This window comes from Sceloporus undulatus, chromosome 3 (assembly GCF_019175285.1).
Source record: "Sceloporus undulatus isolate JIND9_A2432 ecotype Alabama chromosome 3, SceUnd_v1.1, whole genome shotgun sequence".
In the NCBI taxonomy this organism is placed as follows: Eukaryota; Metazoa; Chordata; class Lepidosauria; order Squamata; family Phrynosomatidae; genus Sceloporus; species Sceloporus undulatus.
This window is the reverse complement of record NC_056524.1, coordinates 141,873,464-141,896,861: the sequence shown is the minus strand read 5'-3', so window position 1 is coordinate 141,896,861 and position 23,398 is coordinate 141,873,464. Positions and strand designations below refer to the sequence as shown.

At 40.2% G+C, this 23,398-nt stretch overlaps 1 protein-coding gene across 1 annotated transcript in view; it reads left to right on the top strand.

Annotated features, from left to right (window-relative positions):
* The window catches only part of ATOH8 (atonal bHLH transcription factor 8), a 43,513-nt gene extending 22,569 nt beyond the window's left edge, over window positions 1-20,944 (top strand). Inside the window, 2 exon segments of the mRNA XM_042458239.1 lie at window positions 8,417-8,608; window positions 17,562-20,944. Of these exon segments, the coding sequence (XP_042314173.1) occupies window positions 8,417-8,608; window positions 17,562-17,567 (198 nt within the window). The 3' untranslated portion in view covers window positions 17,568-20,944.
* Window positions 20,945-23,398: the final 2,454 nt, after the last annotated feature.

The window sequence follows — 23,398 nt, the reverse complement described above, 5'->3', positions numbered from 1 at the left end:
GAAGCTGTTTAGAGACATGTTGAGTCGTGCTTGTAAGGGGAGGAGGTTCCAGGAGTGAGGGGCAGCAAGCAAGAAGGGATGAATCCGGGACGGGGCCATGGAAATCCTGGGCTGGGACAGGAGACTTTGGCTACCAGAACGGAAGGAACGAATGGGGATGTAGGGAGAAAGTAGTTCAGAGAGATAGGGAGGGGCCAGCTCATGCAGGGCTTTAAAGGTGAGCAGGAGAAGCTTGCGGAAGGGAAAGGGGAGCCAGTGAAGAGATGACAACAGAGGGGAGACATGGTCATACCAGCGAGCGAGTGAGATAATACGAGCAGCTGAATGCTGAACAGAAATCAATGGGTGGATGTGTGAGAGAGGAAGCCCTGCCAAGAGAAGGTTGCAGTAGTCAAGTTGAGAGACCACTAGGACATGGACCAAAGTCTTTACAGTAGAAGCAGAGAGATATGGACGGATTTTGGAAATATTATAGAGGAAAAATCTACAGATTGGTTTGGCATGTTTTTAAGAAACCCATGCTGACCCTTAGTAATTGCAGCATTCCTTTCTAAGTATGCCCAGATTGACTGTTTAATAATCCATTCTAGAACCTTTTCTGGTATTGTTGTCAATTTTACTAATCAGTAATTGTTCAGGTCCTCCCTTCTGCCTCTTTGAAGATGGGAACAACATTCACTCTTCTTCAGCCAGTTGGGACTTGTCATATTTCCCAAGAATTCCCAAAGATGCTCAACATTGGCTCTAATATTACATCTGCCAATTCCTTTAGTAGGTTTAGATGCAGTTCATCTGGCCCTGGAGATTTTGATTCATTTAGGGCAGCTAGGTGTTTCTTTACTATTCCTTTGCTTATTGAGAGCAGAAGTCCACTTACTGCATCACTTGCTTGTTTTTCACCAGTTGGAGCACTGTTTTCTTGTTGCTCAAAGACTGAGGCGAAGAATATCTTGACTGGTATTTCCCTCTTACCATTTCCACCTTCTTCTCTATGCAGTGACCCCATCATTTCTTTCTTCCTCTTGCTCCAAACATAGCCAGCTCCCCTACTCTTTTTATTTTTACCCTGTTTAGCAGGCCTGAGCTTTTCTGATTCCCCCCCCCCCCAGAAGTACTAGCTATTGTATTTGTTTATTCCTCTTTGGTTATCCCCACACACACACACTTCTATTTCTTATACTGTCGGCCCTCCTAACTCAGGGATCTGAGATCCACAGCCTTGAATATCTGGGTGGGTTACCTCTGATATTTTTAATGGTGTGCGCACCTGGACCTCATGCACAGGGGCATGCCCCATTCAAGCCTATGAGGCTTGAATATGCGCGAACCTCTATGGGGGGGGGTCCGGAATGGATCCCCCATGAAAACGGAGGACCATCTTTACATATGTCTTTTAAATCATCTGAAACCTCTTTGTATAGCCATCCTGATTTCTTTAGACACCTCCCATTTTTCTTCCTCATTGGATTTATTTGCAGTTAGGCCTCCAATATCTAGAAGCTTCCATGCACCATGAAGTCCCTTCCCTTTGAGCATTTCTGACCATAGGAACTCATACTTATAGAAATCAGTTTTCTTTAAGTCCAGAGTTTGTATTTCACTACAGTTGACTTCCCTTTTCCTTTGTATGATAAATCTCATGGTTACTCCTGCTCTAGGATTTGTAGATCATATCCATCAGCTAGAATGAAATCTTAACTAGTTGACTAGTTCATTTCCATTGATTAGGGTGAAATCCACACCAAAAAAAACAATTCCTTTGTTGCTTCATATATTTTCTGGACAAGGAAATTGTAAACAAAGCAACTAAGAAATCTGTTGGACTTTACATTTCTGGCAGAGTTTAGCTTCCAAAAAAACCCGAAGTGGTTGAAGTTTCCCATTACTGCTGTATCTCTTGTTTTTGAATGTTTTGTCATTTGTTATAAGAAGGCATCATCTACATTTTCTGTTTGGAGCAGCCAGTGAGAAGGCCTTCTGTCGTGTTCCCAACAGATGTATCTGAGAGAATGGCGGGACAGAGAGAAAAGTGTCCCCCACAGCAGATCTCAATACATGGGTAGGATTGTAAGGAAGAATACGGCCCTCTCTTTATGTGCTCTGTGACCAAAAGAAGTAGAATTCAATCCTGTGTATGTGTACTAACAAGTAACACATCCACACTATGTCCAGTTAAATGTGTCTTAGAGGACAATTTACTATAAGCAGATAGCAGGCATACCACATATGTGACCATGTTAATTCAAGTTCAACTCCAGTGTTTTAAATGCTGCTATTAATACCCTGGCTCGTTTTAGGTTATTCTCTCTCTCGTTGCCAGAATTTAACTTCTTTCGCCTGCTTTCTTCCTTTTTTACTTACACAATTTAAACAGCCTGGAAAAGCTTGGATCCAATTTTGTATTGTGTGCCTTGAATGCATTTCTTTATACTTAACCAGAGAATTCACTCTTTCTCTTTCAGTTTCCCATTTTTTTTATTTAAAAGGAAGCACTAAAATGGCAGGAACTCAGACAAAGATGTGAGGCCGTCTTGGAAAAAAAGTAACTAACATTATGAATTTAAAACAACAACCATCAAATAACAAAATCTTCCCTCCTCATTATCCCATTACAGTCGGCCTTGGAAAACTGAATTCTACCTTTCATTTGTTCCCAGGATGTTGTTTTGCATTATAAGAAAATATGTACATAAACTACACCATGTGAAGATTTCTGATGGCTTTCAAGTTGCACATTTACTGGCCAGGATCCAAAGAACTGTGAAACTTGCTCCATGAGTCTAAGTGGGCTTTAGGCTTGTTTTTCCTCAAGCAGCAGTCCTGTCTCCAACCTCCAGGCTTTTGAAATTGATAGGAAGTTTCAGAAGCAGTGATACTCCAGGTCCCCGTTCAATAACACAAAGAGACAGGGAAGAAAGAGACCCATCTCTGAAGTTATAAAAACACTGTGAAGAGTATTCAATCTTGTAAAGGGACTCTGTGTTATATCATGGTAAGGATGGGAAAAGAGAACAGAAAAATGATCTTGCCATTGAGAGGAGGTGATCTGATTAGTGGTAATCCCTTGAGGATTTCTAGTTCTTTATTCACTAGGGACCAAAATCTTGGGGAGTTCTTCTCCACGAGGGTCTGACCTAAGTCCAACCAAGCCTGTCATGTGAGTTCTATTTTTTTGCCCTAAGTAAGTTTTTATTCTCCCTCAATGATGAATATAACACATATAACTCTCTGAGGAATCTTCCTCTCTTAGCTTCTTTATAGATCTTGCTAAGATGCGCTTCTGAAAGGCACATTGGCTGTCAAACCAACCATGATTATACTTGTTGGAAGAGCATATGGGATTAGTGCTTACCAAAACAGGCCAGATTTATTGGACTATTTTGTCCAAGGTTTCCAAAGGGTCTTGGTTCGACATAAGGAGGTCTCTTAGCCTAAGCATCCCTAGAGACATTAAGAAGCTATTCACATTTTCATTAACTTTCTCATTCCACTTAAGCCTTTTGTCTCCTTGGGGATCATATTTTCGGAGGATCCCAGCATCTTATTTCTAGAAGAGATGGGAGTAAACAGTGGCAGCAAAAGGAATTGAATTGAATTGGCATATGGTCTGTGAAGGGTATTCTGCATGGCTCTTTTTTGACTGAGTGGCTTGTAGATAAGCTGACACTGACAATACAAACAAGGCACAGTCCTCTACAGATGTCTGCTCAGATGCAAGGCTTAGTGAGTACAGCTGTTTACTTACTCTCAGCTAAGTGGGTGTTGGATTGTACTCAAAAGGAGGAAATCAAACCTCTTTTTCATTTTATTCAGAACACATTGAGTAGCTTGATCTCTTGGTTTTACCAGGGGTTTGGGGTGAGAATGATGTGGCCCTCCAAATGTTGTTAATCTACAAGTACCAGCAAACTTTCAGCCTGCATAGCCAAAGATGAGGAATGCTGGGAGCTGCAGTTGCAGAACATCTGGTGAGCAACACAATTCCCATCTCAGGTGTAGAGGTTTCCATTCCATGAGCAGTTTATGCGTATAGATAAGGACAGATTATGGCCTCGTCTCTATGCAATCTGTGTGAATAATACACTCCAATAAGAGGCATACAAATACAGACCTCACTGAAATCAATCCAAAAGCTAGCAGTGTGTATACACATACGGGTGGGAGGAGAGTCACACTCGAACTAGTTTTCTGGATGCTGTATCTGTAAAACAGTTTGGTGAATCATCATTCTACCAGGAGTAAATGTCTTTAGAATTGCTATTGGCCAATTAGTACAGATAGCTATGTAGGTAGGTTATTACATTGCAATTGGTAACATAAAAGTCATTTAGAAATGTTTGCAGAAATAGTTTTTTGTGGGTTTTTCGGGCTATGTGGCCATGTTCTAGAAGAGTTTATTCTTGATGTTTCGCCAGCATCTGTGGCTGGCATCTTTAGAGAATCTTCAGATGCTGGCGAAATGTCAGGAAGAAACTCTTCTAGAACATGGCCACATAGCCTGGAAAACCCACAAAAAACTATGGATGCCCACCATGAAAGCCTTTGACTTCACTTTGTAGAAATACTATATATATATGGCCTCCTGCTCCAAGTACAGAATATGTAGACAGCCTGTGTGTGCATCATATTTGTCTGAAAGTTTTGTCAACTTTCTCAGCTGATAGACTTAAAAATGCAACAAGTTTTGGAGTTGTGGATTACTTATTCCCAACCAGTTTCACACACACACACACACACACACACACACCCATACATACACATATGGAGTCCAGTTTTAAGGGATTCGACTCATAGGTAATCCTATCAAATAATAACTTCAAGAATTTTAAGCACACCTCTGCATTTAACAAGTAGAACAGAACACAGTGCATAAAACCTTGAAAGAGATTATGTTGTAAATACACTATGTGCTGTAAATAACAATGGCATGGGCATAAACTTAAAGAATACAGATCAACCTAAGGGTTACTTTGTCCTTCAAATTTGTAATCAGCCAACCTGCAGTTACCAGAGCTACATGTAATGTGTGTGCCTTCAAGTCTCCTGTGGTCTTGTGGCAACCCCATGAAATCTGTAGGTAAGGAATACGCAAAGGTGGTTTTTCCAGTTCCTTCCTCTGAAATATAGCCTACAGCACCTGGTATTTGTTAGTGGTCTCCCATCCAAGTACTAACCAGAGTTGGCCCTGCTCAGCTTCCAAGATCAGACAGGATCTGGTACTTTTAGAGGGCAGTATAAAGCTCATTAAATGCCCTAAAAGCATGTATAAAACCTTGGGTGCAAGCAGACATTATACAAATGGTGAAATGTTGAATACCATCTCAGTGGAGTTAAAGAAGTTGCACTTTAATCTTGGTTTATTGGACATACAAATTCAACTCTGTTCAGCATTTTTGTATCTTTCACAGTCAAGTACATAGTTCCCTTTCAACAAACCTTCAGATGGTATCCAAAATCCACAAGTAGTAATACCTTTTTTGGCCCAACTCCAAAGCATAAAATAAAATATGCAGTTTGTAGATCTTGTTATTCAACTGCTGCAATTTCACATGTATTTATTCAAAAATAAAGCTTAGGCCCTTATCACACTAGGCAAATCCTAAAAGGGGGGGGGGGAACCATAAATGCAGGAGGTTTTTGAAATGATGTTTCTCCCAAACAGAAATAACTCAGAAATAAAGCGAATGGAAAGTGGACAAAAACAGAAGTTCCTGAAATTAAAAAGGTGCCATTTTTGTCCACTTCCCATTCACTTTATTTTCACATTATTTTTGTTTGGCAGAAATGCATCTGAAAATCATCCCGCATTTGCAGGGTTTTCTCTACTTTTAAATCTTGTTTCTGAGTGGGATAAGGCTCTTACTGAGTTTAGTCAGGCTATTTTGTAGGTAAAGAAGTCACAGGGGTCATTCATATATTGTTGTTTTTAGTGCAATTATGCAAATAATCTCACGCATTCTGGGTTTGTTGCTCACACTGTGGAACTGCATCCATGCCAGGGTTGCTCACACATGTTAGCACTCAAATAAAAATGGAGTCCAATGATGTGAATATATTCGAAGCAGATTCAAGGCATGCAGAGTTTTATCCCAGTTTATCCCGGGTCTATTCACATTATTTATTCACACAGCTGAGAATCCGTATCTTTTAGAAAAACTCAGGAGGAAATCTGATATTGATTAAGTGCAGTTTTTGGCAGCCCCCCCCCCCCCAAAAAAAACTTAATCAAATGCATTCAAAATGTATGTGCACAACAAAGATTCAACCCAGATTCTACCTGGATTAGTTTCACCATCTGACTAACCCCACAGACATCAGTTTTTAAGAGAGTTCAGAGCAGTTGGAGAGATTTTGCTTTGCACACATTTCTTTTGCCCCAACCGTTTCCTTTGGCTGAACAGGTTGTACAGACTTTGGAAACAAGTTTGGAGGTTTAAATGGGATGCAATTGTAGACAGAATGAACAGCTATCCCTCTTTTGAACTGTCTTAAGTGATCATTTGCTTGAAAGTTTGTGCTGCTTTTATTTCCACAATCTCATCTTTTATTCTCAACTTATCTAGAGACCCAGTGGCTTCTGCAGCAGTCAGCAGATGTCTACAGCTGCAGGCTAAGAATGAAGGTCAGGCCATAGTCTGCAGCCAGCTAATTTGAGTTTTTAGGCATAGACAATAGCTAGAGTTCAATAAATCAGGCAGGATATACAGGGCATCTGGCTGTTCATACATTGAACATTTGTCTTGTATAACCAATGATAGACTAGACAGATAGCAATAGCAGGAGTGTTGTCTCTTTGGGGAGAAATGAGAGAAATTTGAACTGTTAGCATCAGAGTGTTCTTGAATAGGTAAGAGCAAGTCCAAGATATGGTGTAGGTAAAAGAGAACAATTTCACATCTACAATCATTTCTACAGTGTTTTATAAATTAAAACAAGCATGCTTTTGTGTGTTTTGGACAACATTATTCCCATTTAAGGTCTACTGATAGAGTACCATTCTTGTGCTTCTTGCTTCTCTGAATTGTATTCGTTTACTCCACAGTAGCTAGTGCTGCACCAGTTTTAATGAAAATAGGATGCTTGGAGCTAAAGATACTTCTAAAAATATATAGTTTCTCCATATTAAAATAGTTCAAAATTAAAAAAAAACCATCTGTTTCATATTCAGATATGCCTATTTTGTCCTATAAGGAGTTTTAGGAATGCATGCAAGTCAAGGAGCATAGTAGCATCCAAGGATAGTCAGGTTTCATTCTGTCTGAGGCTGAAAGTCCCACAAGCCTTTCTACTCTCTGAGCGTATAAATAATAACGGGGAATAAGTTTTATGACACCTTAATGAACAAGGATATTCACCTGTTGGCAATGCTGCATTCGTTCAGGCATTAGACTGAAACATTCTTATTTGCCCAGACACTTGAACTGGTTTATAGCAATTACAGCTTTGGGTGGTTAATGCGTTATGTTTATCTCTCTCATTTGTGGATTGCTATTTTACTGTATTTTCTTGTTGACCTATGTACACTAAGCTGGAACTAAGTTTTGCTACTAAAGCATGGAATAGACATTTAAAATAAATAAATAAATAAACAGCTAACTCTCAAGGAAAACTACAGCTGCTATAGAGAAGATGCATAGATGGAAAATGTGCAGGGGGAGAGTGGGAACTGGGAAAGTCTGGGGATACTGGGAAATATCATTCAGTCAGGATATCCGAAGAAATGGATCCACGAGGGTGGGAGAAGCAGGCAGTGGAAGAGGAAGGACAGAGGCCACCAAAAATTGCACAAGAAAGTGCAGTATCTGCATTGATCTGGAATAACAAGAGACCTGATAAAATTGCTAGCCACTCGCCTGACAAAATCTCTATCCCTTCACACATATTTCCAGTGCTGCCTTCCTCCTCCACATGAAAATAACTCCTTTCTCTGCCTCCACTTAACTCCTACCTCCAAGCCTCCCTTGACATATGGATGAGGTTAGAAGCACCCAAACAACATCCAGTACATCAGATATGAGATTGTTCATAACCTTGCTTTTAGTTCTTGTGCATCTGGGCTGCAGTCACAGGCCACATGGAATTGGCCTGCTGTGCAAACCTGGTTGGAGTGAACAAAAGATGTTCAAGGGCTGTGGAATAACAGCTCGGATGCAGCTCTCATTCTTTCCAATGAGAATGGAGTCTCTTCTGTTTGGATTGTGTTGAATATGATGGTTAATGTTCATGCCACAGAGACTTGCTACTCTGGTTTGAAAACGTACTCTCCAGATCCCAGTGTCTTGGTGGGGCACCTCAGTAGATAAATAGATATTGTTCCTGAACACAAATTTATTAGAAATTGATTAAGAAAATCAGTTTATTTTTAAAACTTGAGTTTTGCTGATCTTGTCTAATTTACTGTTATTGTCTTCTCTAGGTTCCCTGCTATTCCTATGGACAGAAGTTATCCAAACTGGCCATCCTGAGGATAGCATGTAACTATATCCTCTCCTTGGCTAGACTAGCAGACCTGGATTACAGTGCTGACCACAGTAACATGAGCTTCTCAGAATGCGTGGAGCAGTGCACTAGGACCTTGCAAGCTGAAGGAAGGTCTAAAAAAAGGAAGGTATGTTGCAGATGAGAGGAGAAAACAACTAGTTCTAAGTGAATGGGCAACTCCTTTTAGTTCTTCATCTTATGATGATCTGCTACTTCTCTTTTTCCCCTGTTACTTCCTTTTGTTTGGAGCTTTCATGGGTCTGTGTTCTGATATATTTTATTTATTTTTCTAATATGGGAAATTTTGTTGTTTTCTTGTTTATCTCCCCTTCCTTTTTGGGTATAAATAGGAGAATAATCTTGATAGAATTAGAATTTTGCAACAACAGTTGTCCTGTTGTAATAACTTAAAATATCCATCTCTCAGCTGAATTACAAACCGTGAAAATACAATCAGTCTTCTATATTTTCTGTTTTATTTAACTTCTCAACTTTGTAAGTGGAGATGCATAAGAGAAAAGTGGGGCACCCTCACTACCAATGGTGACTTCTGGAAGTGCTTTAACTGTAATTCTTAATACCATCCTATTTCACATGCTGGGTCCTATACCTATGACTGACTCCAGAAGGTAGCAAGTTTAGGCATTGCCCAGGAGCCCAAGCTGATGAAAGGCACCCTAGTAACACCGTTGTTCTCACTTTACATGGGGCCTCTGAGAAAGTTAGAGCAGCGTGCATTCTCAATTTATGTGCTCTGCCTTGCTGGTTAAAACCACCATCACCTCATTCTGAGAATGGCCATGATTTCTGTCCATAGGAATATCAGGTAATCAGAGAGGGCAGCTGGAGTCAGTCAAGATGGACCATCAAAATTCAGTGCTCAAAAAGAGAAGTTCTGTGGTGCATTTAGACAAGGGTCTCTTTCGAACAAGACAGTTTTTGCACTTTAATACCATTTTAGCTGCTCTGCATAATGGAATCCTGGATTTAGAGTTTCATGGGGTATTTAGACTTCTCAGCTGGAGAGCTCTTCTAGTGCCTCACTAAGCTACAGATCCCAAGACTCCAGTCATGGACAGCTGAAGTGGTGTCAAAATGTGCCTTGGGAAAGAGACTGGGTGCAATGGACAGTGGGCCCCTGTGGAGAAATACCAACCATGCCTATCACATCAATGGACAGATGGAGTATGGATTCCACAGATGAGGATGCGAGCATGGTTGATATTCCAGACTAGGTGTTTATTTTGTGAAGATCCAGTTTTGTCCATGCATTGTTTAGATGGCATCTATAGGACTGCAGTTATCTAGTTTTTGTTCTCTTATGTTTCCCCAGAATCTTTCTCAGACTGCACACTACATTTTAGACCCCCAAAAAGATGGGGGGGGGGAGTCAGAAATGCTGCTACCTGTCTAGTCTACTTTGTGAATGCTGGTAGGAATAGAAGATTAGTCTGGTAGATCAAAATAAATGCACAGGATGGTGCAATTGCTTTTACCATATATACTTGCGTATAAGTCAAGAAATTTAGGTCACAAAATTGACCAAAGAAACTAAGTCAACTTGGTCAGTATGGTACTTCATCCCAAGCCTCTTGCCACCCAGGCTGCCTCCGCAGGGGAAAGCTCAGCTGGGGAGAGGCTGGGAAGGTCAACCGATCTCCCTGCAGCCTTTCCCCAGCCGGGCTGCCTCCTTAAGTCTGACCCTCAACTTATCCACAGGTCATATAAAAATCTACAATTTTAGCCCCAAAAGTTGAGATCAACTTAAACACAAGGTTGATTTATATACAGTAATTGGATCTCCTCTGGCTTTGATCTGGAAAGCCCTGCATTTTAAGCCATCACCCTTGATCTGCAATGTCTCCCAGTGCTTGCCTTTGCCCATTATATGTGATTATACAGGTACTACAAATACTTGGAAAAAATGTGTGGACGGGATTGTTCAGACATATTTCTACTATTCTACAACAGAAAGAGTATTCCAAAGACTGGGAAAAGCAATTACAAAGTATGAAGCAGTAACATACAACATGGACTAATGCATTTCTTTTATTGATACAGTACTGCCTTTTCTTTAAGGAGCTCAAGATAGCCTACATGGTCTCTTCCCACCCCACCTCCATTTTCAACTTCACAGTAACCATGTGAGGTAGGCTAGACCAACACATAGCAAGGTCTAGTTGCCTCACTATCATCTAGTGACTTTGGGGGCTCCAGTGAATTTGCTAGTCTGGCATGCTAACCACTCAATCACATCATTCCGTCCGCCTAGGAACAAATCCCAAGAGCAACTACATAATGTGATAAAACTATAATGGATCTTAACTAAACAACAAACAAACTAATCAAGCCATGCATTCCTTGAGGTTACTTTATTTTAGCCCTGAGCCAATTAGCCCAAATCATCATCAAGATGTGTTAAAGAGGAAACAAGCATTCTGCCAGTTTTCCTCCTGGAAAGTGACATGGGCAAATTAGAAGAGAGATTGATGCCTGTGCTCAGAGTTTTATGACAAAAAGAGATCTGTAAACTTCAAGTGAACTTCCCGTCTGCATTCAGGACCTGGTTGTCATGCAGAGTCATAAATCAGTTGGATTGTAATGGAGGAATGGATAGCTACCCTGAGCAATAGTTTGTCTTCACTTTACCAAGAGTGGCCAATTCTACACAACAGTGGTTTCTCTTCTTTTTCTTTGCCAAAGTTTTTTGAGGGTAGCTCTGACTGGCAGCAGTGGATTTTTAGGGTTTCAGGCAGGATTCTTTCCTCTCCATAACTGGAGATGTCTGGTGGTTTCCCACCCACATACTAACCATGTCCAACCCAGCTTAGCTTCCATAACTGGATTAGGTTGGGCATGCTCAGGGTGGTAAGGTGGCAGAAACTAGAGGGGGGCAGGCTGACTGGCTCACCTCAGCCTACGAGAACACAAAACTCCCTTCCTATCCCTGGAACAGTTTTGAAGTTTTAAAAAATGGTTCTGAAGAAGAAACAGTACTTGTGATGAGGATGGAAGAAATATACTGTTCATTGAATAGATGTGCATAGGTTGCTTGAAAAATAAAAATGTTGGCAGCACATCTGAAGCACAGCGCACAGAGCAAGGCAGCTGGCAGTATCAGAAGTGAGGCTGTATCTACACTGCAGGATTAATCCAGTTTCACATCACTTTAATTGCTATGGCTCAATGCTATGGAATTCTGGGATTTGTAGTTTTGTGAGATATTTAGCCTACTCTGTCAGAGTGTTTTGGTGCCACAACCAACTACAAATCCCAGGATTCCAGAGCATTTAGCCATGGCAGTTAAAGCAGTATCAAACTGCATTAATTCTACAGTGTGGCAGCAGCCTGAGTTTGCTGCTAGGTAGGTCTGTCTTTGAGAGCCAGTGTGGTGTAGTTGTTTGAGTGTTGAACTACTCTGGAGACCAGGGTTTGAGCTCAGCCATGAGAACTCATTTGGGCAAGAAAGAGGCAAAGGGAAACTCCCTCTGAATAAATCTTGCCAAGAAAACCATGTGATAGGTTTACCTTCGGGTTGCAATAAGTTGGAAACAACTTGAAGGCATCACACCAGAAAAAAGGAAAAAATAAATCTTGTTTTAAAATCCTTTTTAACATACCCTTACATACACATGAATTTTTAATCGAAAGAAAGGAAAGGTATATTTAACTTCTAATTCAAAGTTGTGTTCCTCACATTCTTTGTACTCGGGACATGATAGTGCTGCTCTGCTGAGAGGCAGTGTTAGATTTAGAGTTATGTTGTTCTTCTTTTAACAAGGCCATAGTCTCTTCCATCTTGGACTGATGTGTTTTCTGTCTTTGTACTTGTTTTCAACATTGCTATTCATTAACTTAGCCCAGTGAGTTATTGGTTGTGGGATTGCTTTTTTAGTACACTTGAAAGGTTCAGTGAACCAATATAATCAGTTTGCACCCAGCCCACCCAACTGCAGTCTGCAGCCCCACTGTCTACTCCTTCCCCCTCCTACCCTTACCATCCAAATTTGTCCTAGTTCTTCATGGCATAGCAAGCTCTTGATACTCCCCAAAAGTATCTGGTTATAGAGTTTGTTCCTGCAGGCAAGAGCTCCAGATGTTACATTTATCTGTTTGTACGTAACCTTTTGTTTTTGATGCTCAGCGATCTGCTGTGCCTGACGTGGGAATATTTTTTTTAAATGCTGTTACAATAGGAAACAGTGGAGGAATGTTGGGCTCCCTCCCCTACTTCCTCTAATGCTAAAATGCTGGAGTCTGTTCCAGTGAAGGGGATATGTTTGACAGGGTGCCAGAGATAGTTAGGGAGCAATACACATACATGAAATTAATAAGCCACTCATAATAACAATAACCCACTGTTTGATTGTTTTTTTTAAAAAATTGCCACCTTTGACAAGATGATTCTATCCAAATAGGAAAATGGACATGCTGCCCTGCCCCAGGTTCAGAATAACAGGAGTGTTATACAGCAGTATTAGCCAACACACTCTATATTCTGCATTAAAATGAAAAGCACACTTCATTCAGAATCAGGGAAAATATTTTTTCATATATAAACATGGGAATGCACTGCCATAGAAAATAACAGGATTTAACCATACGTGGTTTTTCCCATATGTGGGGGCGGGGGTCCAGAATGGATCCCCCACATATAGAAAGGGGCCACTGTATAGCCAAAGTGTAACTATCTCAGTTTAGTCATTTTGGCTAGTGGGGAGAGTTCAGGGTTGATTTATTCTAGGACCCATTTATTTGTCTTTTAAACAGTACATAGTATCTGCTGTACGCTTTTCCAGCAGCAGATTTCAAATGAGTTGATTTTCTCCTGTCACCTTTCTTCAGAAGACAAGGGAGTTTATCATATTGGAGCCATTGGCAATAATCTTTGAGAACTCCTGGAGAACAGGAGACATCCCAGCAGACTTCCCACATTTGCAGGGTTTTTTTAAATCTAAATCTCTTTTAAATCCTGTTTTTCTTTGGGATCTCCCTAGTACGTTAAACTCCCTAGTCTTCTGATTTCATGATTTCAGTCTCCACTCTCATTAATGATTGAGCAAAGGTCTGGAAAATTTTGAAATATTTCAATGTCTTCATCAACTACTTTCAAGTTATGTAAATCATCAATGGTCATTACTTTTGTTTTCTTGATGTTCCACTGTAGACCTGCCTTCATACTTTCTTCGTTTTCTTCAGTAATAATTCCAAGTCTTTGCTATTTTCTACTAATAGTATGTTGTCATCTGCATGTCTTAAACTGTTGATGTTGCCAGGCACCATTGGCACCACCAAGTGTTGTCACGCATTAATCCCATGTAGGAAAACAAGCATGGAACGCAAAGCCAATTAGTGTGTACTTTGACCTAGACACTGTGTGGTTTGTGTTTTATTTGAAGCAGCAGAAGCATCATAACCGTTGCCTTGGCCCTATCCGCATACTAAAGGAGCAGAGAGTGACCCCACAGAAAGTGTCTCTTGCAGCTTACAATCATTCATCTGTTGGGATACCTTTAGAAAGGCAGAGAGAAACTAGAGTTTTCTGTGCTCTCTTTCCCCTCCTCCACACAATCCCAGGCACTCTGACTCCAGTATTGAAAGATAATATTGCTTGCTTCATTAGTTTTCTGAACATAACAGTGACTAGCAGTTGGGAGAGGTTGTTGACCTGCAGCTGGTTAACTTGCAAGGGTGCGTGTGTGTGTGTGTGTCTGCGCGCACCCATGCATACACACATGGGTGCTCCTTTTTGGTTTTGATTAGTTGTTCTGCTAGTGAATAACATTGTTGAATAGATGGAAACTGAGCTGGAGCAAGGGAAGCTTCCCTCCCCCTCCTCCTCTTGGCAGTCGCAGACTCCAGATGTTCAGAGTGCTAGTTGGGAAGTCCTGCTGGCGCCACTCAGGGCAGAGGGCAGGGGAAAGGCACGCGAGCTGGAACCCAAAGCACTCAGTCACTGCAGGATTTGGCACATCCCCAGCTTTTTGCTGGCACATTCCCCAGCACTCTCCTAGCCATCTGTTCCAAAAAAACACTTTCAGAACCTCATCATCACTCAGGATACAACATTGAGAGCAGCTGTTAGGGAGGCAGGAGGGAAAAACCCTGCAAAAGGTCTCTTTGTGAGAGAGGAAGCTGGCTTATAAATAACAGCAGAACAGTTGCTGCTCAGTAAAAAGCTTTCTGCTAGGATTTGTTTCTGTTTTTTAATTACATGCCTGTCCACACATACATTTTCAGAGAAGCAAAAATAAAATAATTATCACAGAAAACAATGGTGGTTATGCAACACAGGTGTGATGTTACTTGTTGCTTTTTTTCCAGAAAAAAGAAGTATAAAACATAAAATGATTTACAATTTTTAAATCAGAGTTTTCTTCATATTACCTTTTAAGAATGCAAGCATTTTCTTCTATAATGAAAAAGAAGAGCATAGCATGAAATAAATGGTTTATTTATTGGTGGAGAGATGCAAAGTTCAACATTGTGTTGTGGTTGGTTGAACTTGTAATGTTATAATAATTTTCAAAAAGGTCAGAAATACACACATACACATGCATGCTTAAAAAATGGCTATGCAGCCTGATCCTGTACCACTTTTCTTGGACGTAAGTTTTATTGAATTCACTAGAGTTTGTAAGTAAAATTGCTGCACCAATGTGGAAAAAATCTTGAGAGAGTTCAGAATTTAACAGTATAATTCTCTATCTGTGTATTCCTGGCTATGTGTGTAGTCGATTCAAGCCTAAATAGCCATGTGAGTGAGCAATTTTGTCACTTTTAAGTCATTTGCGTGTTTCTCCATGGCAGGCTTTGGAGTCACAGCTTGTTTGTGTCCATTAGTGGAGTAGATTCAGAGTCTTTTGTAGAAAGAGAGATCAATTATACCTTTTATTTATATAGGTGAAATGTGACAAGAGCCACAAAACTAGTAGATCAGAAATCCTCAAGTCTCCCCTCTCACAATAGTTTTCCTTCATTTTCTTTTTGAAATTGGTACCTGAGTGATAGCTTAGTGTGAATTAAAAAGATATGGGTATGTGGTTGTGTACATACATGACAGATGAATAAGGTGCATGGTTGCATGTCTGAATTGATAGGGTAAGTACACATTTGTAACAGATATAGTGTATGGTATGGTAATCTTGTGTGTCATTTTGATTGGGAAAATATTAAAGGTGGAACAGAAATTGTGATCTGAGGATATAATGGACTCACTGTTCTATGAAACAGAGTGGTCTGTTGAGGCAGAACTAGTAGCTTCAGAAGAATGACTTTGTCCTGGAGATTGGTCTACATCTGCTTTGGAAACAGGTTTTGGCCAAGTTGTCTTTTAGCTCATCAGTTTGCCTTTCTGAGAAATGGATGACAGGCTCTACCCAACCTTGGCAACCATTTTATAAGGAAAAGAGACTCTTCCCCCCCCCCCCAGCTATTTTGCAATGACGCCTGCTACGCCTGTTAGTGATATTCCATATCTGCCCATCAGTCCCCAAAATTAGGGACCTCTATATTGACAAAGTGTGATAAGCACTATGCCTATAGTTACATGCTCACGCCAAAAATGGTAAATTGCTTCAGTAGCAACAGTTCAGTAAATGTATACAATGGCATTCTAAAATTGTGTTTCTTATATAAAATGGCAAAATCAAGGTTTGCTTTTTAGAATTCTTTTTTTAAAAAATATTTTCAAACCATGAATGATTGAATCCATGAATAAAGAATCTGTGGACACGAAGGGCTGATTGTACAACCTAAAGTGGATCAGCATATCCATTATGTGTGATGTGGGCCTTAGAGCAGGCTTGTACAATTTTGGTGGACCCAAGAGGCCATTTCCAGTCTCGCACCCTACTGTTGCAATGTGAGAGAAGTACCTAGAAGTCCACTGCTTTTCTTTTATTTTAAGAAAACATTGGTTCTGCGTAAAACAAAGCATGCAGGCATTCACTTTGTTTCAAGGAACCACCTTGGTTCTCATATTGAAAGAAAGGCTGGTTGCATGAGGCTTAAATGTTGTGTGTTTTCTTGCTCTGTATCAAGAGGCCATTTCTCCAGTTGTAGAAAATTTGAAGATTTATTTTTAAACTATACCTACAATCCTTTCTTAATTGCTTGCGACATAACTTTAGTGTGTAGTGTGCCACAATGTCAAAGACCCCAACACCACATTAAAGCAGCAGGGGTGTGTTTCCTTTGCAACAAAGCTAGGCTGGCCAAAAAAAATTGACCATAGAAGAGGATGTAATTCTTTTTGTTCTGTGTTCTATATAAGAATATGCAGGGATGAGACCATTTTTATTTATATTTAAACCCACCCAAGTTATTTCAGTGGGGCTTCCACAGGATGACCTCTAAGCTGATTGCACACTAAGTCCACAGATCCGTGACTGCAGAGAAGAGAAAGTTGTGTTTTGTCAGATCCTGTAACTGCACTGAGTGGGAAAACATGATGTGAAGCAGCCCCTTAGAAGTTAAAAACACAAAGGAATGGCAGTTTAGCTGAATTCCACAAGAGCTTTGGCTTAGTGAAACACTCCCCACCCTTGCCAGTTTCCAAGACCAATTCAGTCACTGATTTTCACAATTTTTAACGTCCTGAATGGTTTGGGACAGGGATAGATAAAGCAAAATAAATATATTTTCACATCACCCAGGACAGGGACAGCTGCATCTCAAGGGAAGTTATTTTTCTGTTGCTAGTGAAGTTGAAGAATTATTACCTGTCTTTTATTGCCCTTTGTCCCTGATCCATACATGGCCAAAAGAGGAGTAACATCTGCCTGACCATGGAAGCAACATCTGATGTAAGCCTATGACTCTAAAGTCAGTCAGATTTTTCTCCTGTATGTTTTTTTAACATATTTGCCTGATGAGGAATCCAGTGAAGCTTCAAAAGCTTGCATAATGTATTTTATGCTTTGGAGATGGCCAAATAAATATATCACGGCTTTGTGGATTTTGAATTTTGTTGTTTTTTGCTGCATAGCCAATGTGACTACCCCTGAATATGTTTATGAGAATCAAAGTGATTCCTAATCTATTTTCAGATATTCAAATACAATGTCATTTGTTTCCAGGAGTGATCACCAAACAGAGTGGATCCAGTGGCAGTCCTGTTCTATCCCAATTTGTCAACGTTTGTACAGCTGGAGAGTAAACAGTTTTTGGAAGACATCTGCCTATACAATGGAAGCTGGCAATTGGAACTTCAGGATTGTGAGGAACCCTTCTGAGGAGATGAAGATTTTCTTCTTATGCTTTCTTTTTAAGCCAGTCACACTTTAGTATGTGCAATGTATTGAGCACTTTCCCCCCTTTGCTTCCATAGGAAATACAGTATTACACTGAGCTCATAGTATACTGCAGTGTCATTATTAATGCCAAAGATCTGTTGGAAGTTCCTATTCATCTGCCCCAGCCCAAAGTTTATGATGTGTAAGTCTTCTGCGTGCATCGGAAGCCAGCAACACAATTCAGATGTTCATCGAAATTGGGGGGTTACTGGTTACTTTCATTAGAATGCTATTTAAAAGGTGAATGAAGATGCACATCCCATTGAAGTTTAATGCAGGGCAGATATGAGACTGCATACACAATGGATTTATACTTGTGTTTCCTTAACGCCGAATCTTGCTATGGACTGGAAAACACACTTTTCTCATTTTTGCCTTAAATGTCACCACCCTGGAGTAGGAGATCCCATCCACCATCTGTTCTGAAATAATGTGGCTATTTGCCACAAATAAAATATGACAAACCTTTCTGTATGCCATGGCTATGGAATTACCTGAAGCACTGAGACCAGAATTTGGCACTAAGATGCAGCCAAGATATAGAAGCATTTGTTCTACAACTGCCATTTTTCTCCCTGTTTTACCTTCAACAATTTTGTTGTTCAGAATATTTGGCAAGAAACGGATGTCTTGTTTTCCACTCATATGCACAGGGGGTAAAAAATAGTGACAAGTGAGGAATGCTACAGAATGAACTTTTTTACGTTTTTTAAAACTATTTAATCCAATAGATGTGTTTGTATGTGTGTAACTCAAATGAAAGGAAGAGAATAGCCAATGCATAAAGTAGCAGAACTATTCCAAAACTATTTGTAAAGTTATCTTTTGGAATTTAAGTATGTTACAAACCCATGTAATGCAAAGGCATTTGAATTCTATGTTGTATCTTTCACTTCAAATTGAAGTTTTAAAAAAGAAGTATGGAGAAACTCACTTGGAGTAAGCAGGCTTTATAAATAACGCATGTCATATGTAAGACATCTGCTAGTAATGAAGTATCTAATTTTGTATTACAGTAAAGTAATATGGGCTTTTGAAGAAAAGAGATTTCCATATCTCAGTCAAATGGCAAGTATACAGTACATTTGCAGTACATTGCAGTTAAATTTGGCTTTCTGTTACGTGAGTATAAATTGGATATATTCATGCTTGATTTACATAACTGTAATGCATTTGAACATTCATTCTTTTGTGCCTAACTGACCGAAAGACATCAGAAATCTGTAATGCTTATCGTATGTACTAGAACCGAGTTGTAACCATATACAGAGCTTGGAAGGTTACCTTAAAAAGTAGTTACAGTTAGAGAGCTAAATCTAAACATTTCTTCTGACAGTTTCAATTGTCCTCCACTCCCCTGGCACTGCCTATAACTGATTCTGGAGTTTTCCAGGCCTTCAGAGTTGGATTTAGAGTGTGCAGCAGTTGTAATGGGGAGGGAGTAATCACCCCTCACAGTTTCATAAGTTCCCACCATTCCACCATTAGATATTACCTATAATTTTCAAGTTTCCCAGCATCTAATTGGTTACCTTTATTGGTAGACTTTTAAAGTTACTTTTCTTCCCCCCCCCCCCCCACACACACACACAATTGCATCTTGCAGTACAAAACCTATTCTCTCTGCCTTGTTTTGCCTCAACATGTGCAACAATGCATGAAGCAGCAATATGAGTCACCATAAGAACCATTGAATGAGGTACAGTTCATTACCAGAGAAGGCAACTAAAGTAACTTACTTTTATACTGCAAAAGGTTATCCCTCATTAAGTTATACAATCACCCCTCCAAGTCCACCGACTTGAAATCCATGGACTTGAAAATCCGTGGAGGGGCAACTGCCATTAACCTTAATGGGAGGCGTGCCTGCGGCACACACCCTGCATGCATGCGCCCCATTCAAGCCCGTGGAGTTTGAATATGCACGAGATTTGGAACTCATGGGGAGGGGGGTCCAGAATGGATCCGCCGCAAGTTCCAAGAGGCAACTGTAATTATTATGTAATATCACTGAACCTTCATTAATGAGAGAAAGGAGCTAATTACAAGTGACCAGTTACTTTGAAGTTCCGACCATATCATTCTAAACTAAGTAAAAGCCTAGGGAATTCTGGACTCTTCAGTTACCATTCCCCCACTTTTGCTGCACTGAAGGACTCCCTTGTGGCTTCATTTATCTCTTTAACATGGGGAAAGTAGGTTAATAACACAGCATACAGTCGGCCCTTCTTATACACAGATTTTTTTATACACGGATTCAAGCATCCACTGTTTGAAAATGTTCAAAAAAAGTATAACTTTCCAATATCAAACCTGGATTTTCCAATTTTTATAAGGGACACCATTTTGCTCTGCCATTATATTTAATGGGACTTGAGCATCTTTTTTGTTATCCACGGGGAATCTTGGAACCAAACCCCAGCGTATAACAAGGGTTCACTGTAGTGTATTCTAGAACAGGTCAAGGCTGAGCTCTCCCTGGAAGCCAAGATAACTAAATTGAGGTTGCCATACTTTGATCACATCATGAGAAGAGATAAATCATTAAAAAGATAAAAATGCTAAAAAGGGTAGAGGGCGGTAGAAAGAGAGGAAGACCACATGCCAGATGGACAGACTCAATGAAGGAGGCCACAGCCCTGAACCTGCAGGATCTGAGCAAGGCAGATGAGGACAGGGAGCTTGGAGAGGTTTCATTCACAGAGTTGCCATGAGTCCAGGCCAACTGGAGGTCACTTTACAACAGAGTGCCCTTCCTAAAGAACCTCCAACTAATTTGGGGAGGGGTGGTTGAAGGTTCCCATTCCTGAAATGAACTAAAACTAACTTCACATGATGTTTTGGAGATACTGCTTAATGATGGTCAGCCATCCAGTGCCCATCCCTTTTCCAAGCATCTCTCACAAACTTTTCAGACAGGATTTTTCAAATGAAGGTGAAGAATCCCTTGGCATTCTGCGTATAACAGCACCCTCTGGAGACAACCATAAGAACATGTGTGCCATTTGCTTTCTATGTAAGAAAGAAGGTTTCTCTTTGCAAAACAGAAAATATAAAATGGAAAAGTGGTTAAAGAAAATGTACTCATACAATAATTGTAACAGATATTTTGTCACTGTGAACCGAATAAAAAGCCTTAAATTTGCAGGGTATTATAGGAAAAAGCACAGCCTGCCTTGACTGAATCTGTTTACCGTAGTAGCTGTTCTTGCACAAGCTTTTTGAAATCTAGCTGGCTCAATGCTAACTTTGTATGCCAAGTCACATGATCAGTCACAAGCTGATTTTTGCTACATTCATCATTTTGTATTGGTTTCACACAACCAGCTTCACATATGTGATTGACACACACACACACATACACTCACCCATAGCAGCTACCACAGAGAGAGGGGGGTTAGGGAATGCAATATCAAGTGATAACTTGTGTGAACGATCTCTTGCAGATATTTGTATCACTCCATTTTGAAAGCTGTAAGTCTCTCAGTAGAACCAATTCAGACATTCAGCTGTTACTTAATAAGTCACATGCATGGACAGGTTGACTTGAGAGCATAGGGACGCCGCGGAAATGTCTTACACCTCCCCTAATAATAGAATAGGGATTTATCCCAATCTAGAGCAAAATATATATTGGATCTGGGGGAAGGATCTATGGAATTTATCACATGGGAAGAATCCCATGCAAAATGGGATTTAAAGTGGGGGGGAAATCCACAAAAGCGGATTTATTATCAGACGATGTCTGGGTTAACCCTACATTAACCCAGACAGAAAGTAGAAAAGACACGCAAAAGCGCAATTGATTTTCAAATGACGTCGATGTTAAGGTGCATTAACGCGACATTAATCCAGCTAGAAAGCAGACAAAACACAATTCTTTTTTCATCCGGAAAATCCTGAAAGTAAAAAGAATCGCATTTGGTCAGCATTCTAGCCAGTTTATGTTGCATTAACCCTGATGTGTCTGAAAATCAATTGCATTTTTGCGTGTCTTTTTTGGGGTTTTAAATGCCATTTTAAATCCTGATTCTGCACAGGATGCCTCCCATGTGATAAACTCCTATTTTTTGTAGCTTGGGTTCAGAGATTCTTAAAACTCACTAAGTACCTATCCCTTATGCATTTTACATGTCTGTGGGTGTGGCAGAAGAATGGAAAGATAGGGATGAAGGTACTAAAGAAGCTGTTCTCTTTTAGAGAGCGAGAGAGAGAGAGAGAATAGATAAAGTGTGTTGCCTCTGACCTCAGTTTGTTCCATCTCCATAGCTACTGGGGGCAAAGCTAAAGATAAACAGGTTAATATTTTATGCCTCAGTTCATTGGCAGCACTGTTTTTCAATTATGTGTTCAAATGGCCATAAAAGAGCAACAAAAGAAGTGGGGTGAAGGAAAGCTTGGCATTTCACTGGCTGATTTATGAAATGTCCAGCCCAGTCACACATGCCTCTAGACAGACCCATAGGAGAAGATTGTAGCTGTCAGGGGCAAGAGAATTCTGTTCTTAGAGTCTTCAATCCTGCATTTGAAAGACAAGGAAACTCTCTGGGCATTATTAGATAACTAAATTGGCAAGGGGTAAGTTGTTGCATCTAAAAAGATTCCATCTCCTATAATGATGGAAGATTTTGAACCTCTTATAAAATAATGTTCCTATATAGCAGGAATATTCCTGGATAATCCCCAGATAGCTATTGACCATGCAGTTGTATGGGAAAGAAAATAAAACCAAAGCTGAGGCATGGGTATATAGTTAGGTAAAACCTGAATTTATTCAAGGAGATTAATTGATACAGGCATTAAAAAGATACAAGATTTCAAAGGGAAGGAAATTTTCTGTTTCAATCTTTCCACAGAGTGGACATTTCTGTTAATATGCAAGCAAGGACAGTGGAAGGTCTAGAGTTCTTGCTTGCATGGATGTTCTACATTCAAACAGGAGCTTCTCCTTTGCAGCTGAGTAGTTTTCCTTGTGAAGAAGATGAGAATGGAGGGTGGATGGACTAGGCACTCCTCTTCATATATTGATAAGAAACGCCTGAAAAGGGCTATGGAAGTCACTGCCTTTCATTTTAGTATATGCTGTCATGTGCATTCCCTCTGAAGTGCCAGTGCATACCTTCAGTTCAGCGTCATAAAAATATCTATGTTGGAGTTGTTTCAATATTATTAAATGGCCTTCTCTCTAAAAATTTGCTGGTTGTCATGGCTGCAGCAGAGTTCTCAAAAAGAAATTGGAAAGAGACATGGGGGGGATTTGCTCCTTCTTGTCCTCTCCTAAATTACTAAGAATTTGTCTGAGCCCCATACCTGTGTGTGCTAATGTTTCTTCTCAAGTTCCGTCTCTCATCTGTTTTTGCCTGCTGCTGTATCATGCTGTGCACACTTCCTTCCTCCCTTTTCAAAAACAGCACATTATTGTATCTTGTGATGAAAAGGCATGCACAAATGTGGCCGTTCCAGCTAAGCAGTACCAACCATTCCAACCTCCTGCAAAAGCAGAGCTTGGAAACATACTTCTCCCTGACTCACCCAGCCCTTTCTTTCCCAGATGGAGCCCAAACAGTGCTCAAGGTGGCTCAAAAGATGCTAAACAAGAAGGTGGCAACAAATACAGAATG